The sequence below is a fragment of the Salvelinus namaycush genome, chromosome 24, assembly GCF_016432855.1.
Source record: "Salvelinus namaycush isolate Seneca chromosome 24, SaNama_1.0, whole genome shotgun sequence".
NCBI lineage: Eukaryota > Metazoa > Chordata > Actinopteri > Salmoniformes > Salmonidae > Salvelinus > Salvelinus namaycush.
In genome coordinates, this window is record NC_052330.1 from 6,713,469 (window position 1) to 6,723,982 (window position 10,514).

At 39.1% G+C, this 10,514-nt stretch overlaps 1 protein-coding gene across 1 annotated transcript in view; it reads right to left on the reverse strand.

Moving 5' to 3' along the window:
• LOC120019258 (collagen alpha-1(XII) chain-like) overlaps window positions 1–7,422 on the reverse strand; it is an 89,041-nt gene extending 81,619 nt beyond the window's left edge. The window contains exons 1-4 of the mRNA XM_038962573.1: window positions 7,353–7,422; window positions 1,908–2,024; window positions 1,492–1,635; window positions 65–124 (exon numbers count right to left, since the gene is read on the reverse strand). Coding sequence (XP_038818501.1) covers window positions 65–124; window positions 1,492–1,635; window positions 1,908–2,024; window positions 7,353–7,422 — 391 coding nt within the window. The remainder of the gene's footprint in view (window positions 1–64; window positions 125–1,491; window positions 1,636–1,907; window positions 2,025–7,352) is intronic.
• Window positions 7,423–10,514: the final 3,092 nt, after the last annotated feature.

Here is a 10,514-nt window from a genome sequence, read left to right on the forward strand (position 1 = left end):
CTGGAAAATGTTGTTAACTGTTAAGTGTCAGAAAAAGAAAAGGCCAATGAGGCAATGGACTTACTGACTGAGTCTATGACCTGTGGTTTCCTGGGACCTCCGTGTGCTGTGCCACTTGATTGGACTGAAACACAAGCAATGAGACAAAAAATAATGTCAAAAAAACAAATAAATATATTTAACCTTACCCACAACACCTTAATGTAAAAGAGTCAACTAGTAGCATGGGGGGGGAAATGTATTATAGAATTTATACATAAAGATATACTTTGTGTATATATTTGATGAGGTTGTCTCTAATAAGATCAAATCCACTAGGGGTCACAACGAGCAGGCAGGCGAAGCCAGCTCCCAAATTATAATGGACTGATGCAATTAGTTACGGCAGTTTTCTCAGTAATCTCTAAAGACCCGGACTGGGCTGCTTCGGACTTTAGTATCAGAACTAAGGACCGGTGCCAAAGAGGCTTCCCCACCAAGCAGTTCATATTACATTACAGCATACATAAATCACTGTTAGACTTGGGAGGGGGGTTGCCTCTGTGTTAGGGCCATGGATAGTCATTCCTCTTTCTATACATTTGGAATCATTCACCAGTAGACTAAATCCTCAAAAAGTTATACAGTTGCACCATTGAGAGCATCTTGACTGGCTGCATTACCGCTTGATATGGCAAGTGCTCAGCATCCGACCACAAGGCACTACAGAGGGTAGCGTGTATGACCCAGTACATCACTGTTGCCAAGCTCCCTGCCATCCAGGACCTCTATACCAGGCGGTGTCAGAAGAAGGCCCAAGAAATTGTCAAAGACTCCAGCCAACCAAGTCACAGTCATGGTTAGTTCTCTAAGCTACCGCACGGCAAGTGGCACCAGAGTGCCAAGTCTGGGACCAAAAGGCTCCTGAACAGCTTCTACCTCAAAGCCATAAGACTGCTGAACAGTTCATTAAACAGCTACCTGGACTTTCTGCTTTTTACCCCAACTACCCAACTATCACCCCAACTACCTTGTATCCCAGTACACTAACATGGTACTGGTACTCCTAGTATATAACCTGTATATATCCTCGTTATTGTTATTTTTTTGTGTTACTATTTTCTTTTTATCTATTTGATAATTTTCTTACTTTTAAACTGTATTGTTGGGAAAGGGCTCTTAAGTAAACATTTCACGGTATGGGACAAATACAATTTGATTTGAAATTAGAGGCGGGGGGCGGGGTGTGTCCCAAAAGGCACCATATTCCATATAAAATGCACTACTTTTGACCAGGGCACATAGGGCTCTGGTAAAAAATAGTGCACTGAATAGGGAATAGGGTGTCATTTGGGATGCAGACTCTGTGATAAAGGCCATGCAGTAATTCAGTGCCATTCCTCTCTCTAGTCTGAATCAATCACCAGTAGACTAAACAAATGGCTGTGACCGTAAGTGACTCACTTCATTCACCAGTATAGTCTACATAAGATGTGATAGTAAACGACTCACTTGTGAGCTGTCCTGAGATGGGCAAACTTTCCTCAGATCCAGAGTATGCAATGATTGTTACTACATAGTCCATGTCTGGCGTCAGATCTGTGATGGAGGTCTTAGTGGCAGTGGCAGGGAGGGATACATGTTTTGTTGGTTCGTCTATGGAAATAATACAGTACCAAGTTTAAAATTAAAGGTTAGGGAAATTAGCAATTCTGAATCTCAAAATCAAGCAATTTATGCCTTAACAATCTTAGTTCAGTGCAGGAAATGCTTAATATGTGGATCCCATAATGATTTGGTGAAAACAGGAAATGTAGGTGTTTTGTCATGTCAATGGCAGTGATTGCTTGTTGTAAACTACACAGGTAATGTTGCAGTAAAGGTAGTGAAGTTGAGAGAGATGGCCTGCAGAAAAACAGTCCACCAACCTGTTTCTGAGGCCACTTGTATCTTGAATCCCTCTATCCGTGTTAGTGGAACATTCCATGTCATTTGTACTGTGTTCTCATTTAAAATCTTAAATCTCAAGTCTGAAGGTGGTTCAACTGTGAAAAAAAAAGTTGCAAATGTTATTCCAGCTTTTGCAAAATAAGTGTATTTATGATGAAACATAAGGTGTAGGTAACACATATCCCAACAATCAACACTTCAAGGTTGAAGTTATCCTATTCATTGTTGGGGCAAACAGCAAGAGGTGACAACAAGGCAACATAACATTTGACACGCGAGCAGCCATTTTGGAGAAAAATGACATTCGTTTGAGCTGTCCGACCACAGTCAACAACTCAAGCACATACAATATAGTGAGGAGAATAACAAAGGGTGGCAACAAAAAAATATCCAAGGGCACAATTACTTTTGTTTACATTGACTAACTAACATTTTGCATGCTGATAAGGTCATGCCTAAACTGAGTCAACCGGCAACAACATACATCATAAAACTTGTGGAAATGGATTTTACAATGGAGTCTTCTCATACCTTTATATACCATGGTTGTGTAAAGGCCGACATGCAGTCATACATAGCCTTCAGTACATTGTGTCCTTTGATTGACCCATGTGTATGACTCCCATCCATTGAAAACCTCTTAAAAGAATACACAATGCCATTTAAGACCATTGGGTACATCTTTTCCAACCCCTCTAGCGCTAAGTAGTGAGAATCCACAATGAAAAAATATATTAGAAAAACACAAAATCAAATAGAAAAGCAAAACAAACCATAAATGTGATTGGTCACAGTGAATGGACTGTCTGAAGATCATGCACATGTACATGAAAAGTTGTTTGTAACAACTTATGGAACCGGACAAAAGTTTCCATGTACAAGACGGACCAGAGAAAATATTTTAGAAATATTTTTAAATGATATTCGTCTGTTGGGGGATGGGTTTAAGTAAGTTAGGCTATTAAGAGAAAACAGCATTAACAAGAGTAGAGTATTAAAGGGATGCCTTTGGCAGTGAAGGCCGTTATCTACTTCCCCAGAGTCAGATGAACCCATGGATACCATTTGTATGTCTCCACGGGCAGTTTGAAGGAAGTTTCTAACTAGCGTTAGCGCAATTGCTAACTAGCATTAGCGCAATGACTGGAAGTCTATGGTAACTGCTAGCATGCTAGTAGATACCATAGACTTCCAGTCATTGCGCTAACACTAGTTAGCATTGGCTTGAGAAACTACCTCTAACTTCCTTCATACTGGATGCAGAGACATAAAAACGTTATCCATGAGTATCCGTTTAAGTAGCCTATATAGTAATAACAGAATGTCTAGAGATGTCTAAAATGACAAATACAGTAAATGATAAGACAATATGTGTAGTGGTTTAAGATGAATCTGCTTGTTGATTAACTATAACAAGATAATGTGTCAGTGGATAGTGCAGTGGTGCATAGCAGGGTAAGTATTGGGTTGTGGTCTAAATAAGGGTTTTCTAAATAAGGGAAGCTGGTGGGGATCAAGAATATCATTCTAAAATATTGTTGAAAAGCCATGACTCAGGACAAGTTGAATGCAAATTTGCACAGCAAATGACCTGAGCAAAGCTTGTCCAGTACAGGATATCAAAAATGAGAACCACCAACCTGGCAGATCAACTCAAGGGCCATGGTCTGCTCCTTCTCTGTTTCCAAATGGACCCATCAAAACCATACAGTACTACCCACATTTTCCTTGTTACGAAGCTCTTAGTTAAAGCACACACACCACAAACAAGCACAGGCATACGCGCATGTACACACAGTCCACAAAGGCATGCACACACAAACACACGCAAACACACACACACAAACCTCAATAATGAGCCAAAAAGTTTTGTTGGAGTTATGACTCTTTCTCTTCGTTTCTGGTTTCTCCATGTAGTTCAAGATTTGATCAGTGAGCATCCTGGTCTCAACATGTCAAGCCATTCAACAAGGAACATACCAATGTGGGGGGTGCGGGGGGGGGGGGGGGGGGGGTGCTACTATGACCTCTGTTTGTGATCTCTAGTTCTGGTCATCAAGGTCCGAGTGTAGGCTACAGTCTCCTAAAAAGAGAGGCCTTCTCTTAAAAAATACGGGGTCTATATGATATGCTAACAAAATATTATAGCCTTATTATAGCCTGATTTAATGAGAAGAAAGCAGTGTTGTAATCTGTAATCTATATGAATGGTCATGGAAGCTTCTGAAGAATGTTTTTTCTCAGTTTTTGGAAAATAATTTTAGGGACACTCATATTTTGTCTTTCTGTTCCATCAGACAGAAAAAGAACACAAGAAGGAAAATCAAGCCCCCTTTTTCTCCAAATGAAAGAGGAGACAACTGAGTTCTCGGTTCATTTTTACTTGATCTCTCATAGTACTGTACTAGCTAATCTATTACATCCCTTACGGGCAAAACATGTGTTACTTCCTTCACTTAATTGTTTTACCTAGCTCCTTTATCATTACCTAGTACTTGTATTATTACCTAGTTCCTTTATCATTACCTAGTTCCTTTATCATGATAGAGTTATGGTCAGATTTGCCAAATGGAGCGCGAGGGAGAGCTTTGCACGCGTCTCTGTGTGTGGAGTAAAGGTGGTCAAGAATTTTTCCCCCTCTGGTTGCACTGCTGATTTAAGTTTCCCTACATTAAAGTCCCCGGCCACTAGGAGCGCCCCCTCAGGATGACCTTTTTCCTTACAAATAAAATTTGATTTGATTACCCAGCTCCTTTATCATTACCTAGCTCCTTTATCATTACCTAGTTACTTTATCATTACCTAGCTTCTTTATCATTACCTAGCTCCTTTATCATTACAAAGCTCCTTTATCATTACCAAGCTTCTTTATCATTACCTAGCTCCTTTATCATTACCTAGCTCCTTTATCATTATCTACTGTATCTTCCATTATCATTACCTAGCTCCTTTATCATTATCTACTGTAGCTTCTTTATCATGACCTAGCTCCTTTATCATTACCTAGCTCCTTTATCATTATCTACTGTATCTTCCATTATCATTACCTAGCTCCTTTATCATTACCTAATGTAGCTCCGTTATCATTACCTAGCTCCGTTATCAATACCTAGCTCCTTTATCATTACCTAGCTCCTTTATCATTACCTAGCTCCTTTATCATTACCTAGTTCCTTTATCATGATAGAGTTATGGTCAGATTTGCCAAATGGAGGGCGAGGTACGCGTTTCTGTGTATGGAGTAAAGGTGGTCTAGAATTTTTTTCCCTCTGGTTGCACATTTAACATGCTGATAGAAATTACCGGTAGGTCAAACTGATTTAAGTTTCCTTACATTAAAATCCCCGGCCACTAGGAGCGCCGCCTCAGGATGAGCATTTGATTACCTAGCTCCTTTATCATTACCTAGCTCCTTTATCATTACCTAGCTCCTTTATCATTACCTAGCTCCTTTATCATTACCTAGCTCCTTTATCATTACCTAGCTCCTTTATCATTACCTAGCTCCTTTATCATTACCTAGTTCCTTTATCATTACCTAGTTCCTTCATCATTACCAAGCCTCTTTATCATTACCTAGTTCCTTTACCATTACCTAGTTCCTTTATCATTACCTAGTTCCTTTATCATTACCTAGTTCATGTATCATTACCTAGTTCCTTTATTGTTACCTAGTTCCTTTATCATTACCTAGCTCCTTTTTCATTACCTAGTTCCTTTGTCATTACCTAGCTCCTTTATCATTACCTAGCTCCTTTATCATTACCTAGCTCCTTTATCATTACCTAGCTCCTTCATCATTACCTAGCCCCTTTATCATTACCTAGTTCCTTTCTCATTACCTAGCCCCTTTATCATTAACTAGTTCCTTCATCATTACCTAACTCCTCTATCATTACCTAGCGCCTTTATCATTACCTACTGTAGCTCCTTTATCATTGCCTAGCTCCTTTATCATTACCTAGCTCCTTTATTATTACCTAGTCCCTTTATCATTACCAAGCGCCTTTATCATTACCTAGCCCCTTATCATTACCTAGTTTCTTTATCATAACCTAGCTCCTTTATCATTACCTAGTTCCTTCATCATTACCTAGTTCCTTCATCATTACCTAGCTCCTTTATCATTACCTGGCTCCTTTATCGTTATCAGGCTCCTTTATCATTATCTGGCTCCTTTATCATTACCTTATCATTATCATTACTTAACTTATTTTTTAACAGATTTCTTCTCTTCACCAGAGAGTTGGGCCTGCTAGAGGAACTAGGTACTGATGACAAAGTCCTATAAAAAAAAATATCAAGCAAGTGCCCCTCCTAGCGCAAGAAAGACTTCACTACAACTATCATGCTTAGGGAGTCGCCCCTTCACTAATTTCCAGACTAGCCTACAACACTATTAGAAGAAAAGGTGCTATCTAGAACCAAAAAGGGTTATTCGGCTGTCCCCATAGGAGAACCCATTGAAGAACCACTTTTGGTTCCAGCTAGAACCCTTTTAGGTTCAATGTAGAACCCTTCTACAGAGGGGTCTACATGGAAACTCAAAAAGTTATACCTGGAACCAAAAAAGGGTTATCCTATGGGGACAGTCACAAAACCCTTTAGGAACCCTTTTTTCTAAGAGTGTATGATGGGGCCTGTTCCACTTTGAACTTTTAGATTAAAAAAAATCTATTTGAACCAGTTTTAGATTAAAAAATATAATTGTGCTTATATAATTGTGTTTCAAGGCTACTCAAAAGTTTAAAGTGTGATGTTTGGAAGTATAGGGGTTGTCACTAGTTACCACAGCCACAAAGTCAGAATTGGCTATTGTAAAAATTCATGACAACAAAAAATTGCTTTTTGGTCTTAATTTAAGGTTAGAGTTAGGCATAAGGTTACCAGTGTGGTTATGGTTAAGGTTAGGTTTCAAACTAGATTTTAAGAATATATACATTTTAGAAATAGGCAGGGTTTAGTGAGAAGTAAGACTGTGTGGCCGTGGTAACTAGTGACGACCAAGTAAAAGGTTAGCCTACCTACCCTAGGCTACTTGTTTGAGTTGATTCAACCTGTCACAATTAATAGGCAGAGAAAATTGGATCAAAAGACAAATGAAATAGCCAACCTATTCAAACACAACAAAAATACAAGAATCCATAGGCCTACCGATGAAATAGGCCTATAGGCAAAGGCCTACATGAGATACAAATACTGTAGACATTTTATTTCAGCAAAACATTTATTCATAAAATAAAACTGCATTGGTGAAAGTATTGTAATTTCACCATGAGGAGCTTAAAAACGGACACAACTAGCTACAGAGAGAGGGGGGGGGGGGCTGCATATTTTTCATTCGGATCAGATGTGTTTAATTAACAGTAGGAACATTGGAGGGGAGGAGGGAGAACAGGACAGCGGGTGAGGGGTAACTTTACCTTGGGCCTCGACGGAGGATAGTAGCACTGCAAGGAAGGCAGCCGCTGCCAGAGACAGCCTTATCTTCATTTCGACTCGCTCTCTTTCTCTGGCTCAGCAGAACATGAATGAGGCTACAAAAGGCACGGGCAATTACACAAGGATCTCAGCAATGCGCCATCCTTCAACACACAGTCTACCTTTAATGACCACAAGCAACATTTACATTTGACATTTTAGTCATTTAGCAGACGTTCTTATCCAGAGCGACTTACGGGTAGTGAGTGCATACATTTGTGTACCTTTTCGCAGATGTCCTATCATCCAATAGCCTACTCTTAAACATACAGTGGGTATTATATCATAAGTATTCATCCCCCTTGGATTTTTTGTTGTGTGACAAAGTGGGTTCGATTTCAATTTAGTTGTGATTTTTTTGTCATTGATCTAAAGAAAATACTCCATAATGTCAAAGTGAAAGGAAAATTAGACAAATGTTAACAAATAAAATAAAGATTTAATAGCTCAAATATTGCAAAAGTATTCACTCCTTTTTTAGGCGAGCCTAAATTAGTTCAGGAGTAAAATTTGGCTTAGCAAATCACATAAATGACATGGACTCACTCTGGTGAAATACTGTTTCAATCTGTTTGAAGATCGATGATCCCTAAACACTTTGACAGAGCTTGAAGAATTTTGAAAAGAACACTGGGCACTATCCAGGTGTTTAATTTTTCCATTCCTTTTTTTTTAAATTATTGAATTTTTATTTTCACTTTGACATTATGGAGAATTTTGTGTAGATCAATGGAAAACAAATCTCAATAAATACATTTCAATTCAACTTTGTACAGCAACAGAATGTGAAAAAATCCAAGGGAGGGGATACTTATGATACCCACTCTCAAAGAGTGTCATAGTTAATTCAAAGACAAAAGGCAAGACCATTGATCGTCCAACTGCATTGGCTTTATAAATTAACATATTGTTCCACCTTAAATAGCATTCAAATATCCTCAAAAACTCACAATCAACTTTCAATGCGGTTTAAATGACAGCTACAAATGGAAAAGAGTCCTTTGTAGGTCTACACTTTTCTATGGGAGCCTGCTGTAGTATCTGATCAAAAAGGCTGCCCCCATTAAGTCAAAACGTGCCTTGAGGAATGCATTCGAATTGATGGAGATGGGAATGCTGTGCCTCACTAGCAAAACACAAAAACCATAACTTTCACAAACTTGTACAAAGCCTATGAAAACACAATGCATAGCATTCCGTGGTCTCCCAACACAAAATCCAAATAAAAGATTCAAAGGCGCCAGAATGCAGGTGCGCCAGATGCAGGCTACTGGCCATCACTCTGCTGCTGATAGAGCAATCGATTCCAAAAACGTGTCCGTCTTTATCCTGCATTACATGTTAATCTAAGTGTTATAGCGAAAACTGAATACGCAACCAAGTTATCAATATGTTGTTTCTTCTCGAGTTAAATTCTACTTTACATCACATACATTATTACACGAAGAAGCGGTTAACTATTCCAACAGGCACGGCATTTACGTCATGGTTGTTGGGCTATAATTATGGGCTATACTTCATTTCAAACCAACATGACACTGATGATAATAAGGCAAATGAACAATAGGCAAATGCTAAAACACTTGCCCAGAGGCCAATCTTGGGACACCCTAGCCTACTTCCCTGGTCTCCGGATGACCACAACTCACCTCACTCTCCCCATCTTCCTCTCAGATAGCCTAAGCAACAGTCCAATCCATATTCAATTAATTCAATACTGACCTGTGGAAATGATGTTTTCTCTCGTCTCAGAATATAAAAAAGTAAAGCCTCTTTGGATATGCCTCTTCAGCCTAATGATGGATAAAAGTTTAACTTGAGGGGAATCAAGTAGCCTAAGCACAGACGAAAACTCAGTGCTCCTCTTGCGGAGGTCCCAGATAAGAAGCCTTTTTCCAAGTGGGAAGACTCTACACAATCTGCTACTTAATAGGGGGCTGTTCCCAACTCTCCCTTTTACATCGTAGGCTCTTACGACAGCCAGCAAGCATGGAACCCTGCCATGGGTTGACATATGCAGCCTCTCAAAGTGTGGGGATTACTTTTGGAAACTTTGCATAGTTTTCTGCATTCCTTTACAATGATGCCCCTCTATGTGTTGTATCCACAAGTCCACTGCAAATTAAAGGGATAGCATCTGCGTTTGGAAACCAGGAGATGTTTTACTGGCAGCCGTTAAGCCGTTTCTTTTTTTTTTGGGACAATGGAACAATGGAAAAATCCTCAACAGCCCAATAGCATTTATTAAGTGACCAAGTTTAAGAGTCAGTAACCATGTCCTTTTAATTTAATGTGCTTTATGTCAGTAGATAAATATTTAGAAACGTATTATGTTATTGAAGTATTTAATAGGTCTTTGGATTCAACTCAGAAAATGTCAATAAATTCTTAACAGTCCAATCAGAATTATACAGGCAAGGCACGGGGAAAGGGTGATGCTTTCTGTCCTGGTTCCTTCATCTCTGTGAAAAAAGTGAATTGATAGGCCTAACTGAATTAAGGCCTAGGCCAAGATAAAACAAACCCTTTGTCCTGCCTATTAAAAATAGGCTATTGGAGTAGTCTAATAAACCCTCATTTATGAAATACAGATTATAGCCCTACAGATCATTTGGAAGATTCACTTTTCCAAATGAACATTTTGTTGATAATTGACATGTTAAATGGAATAAAAAGAGATCGTCACGTTTAACCTATTTTATATGACAGAATTCAGTTACCTGACCATAGACCTATCATAATGTGAGACCCAATCCATTCCAATCCATAGGTCCCGTGTGGCTCAGTTGGTAGAGCATGGCGTTTGCAACGCCAGGGTTGTGGGTTCGATTCCCACGGGGGGTCAGTACAAAAAAGTATGAATGTATGTACTTGTAAGTCGCTCTGGATAAGAGCGTCTGCTAAATGACTTAAATGTAAATTCCCTTGAAGACATAGCCCTCTAGTGACTCAAGAAGCAAAATGCTCATGGAAAAGAAAAATCCTGCAGTGCTGGTTCCTTGGGCAAATAAGTTCATTAAAAAACGTTACTTACATTTCATGAGTTAAATGTCTGATAAAAACACTTTATCTGCTACTCAACTTCGTAACGTGCACACATAGCC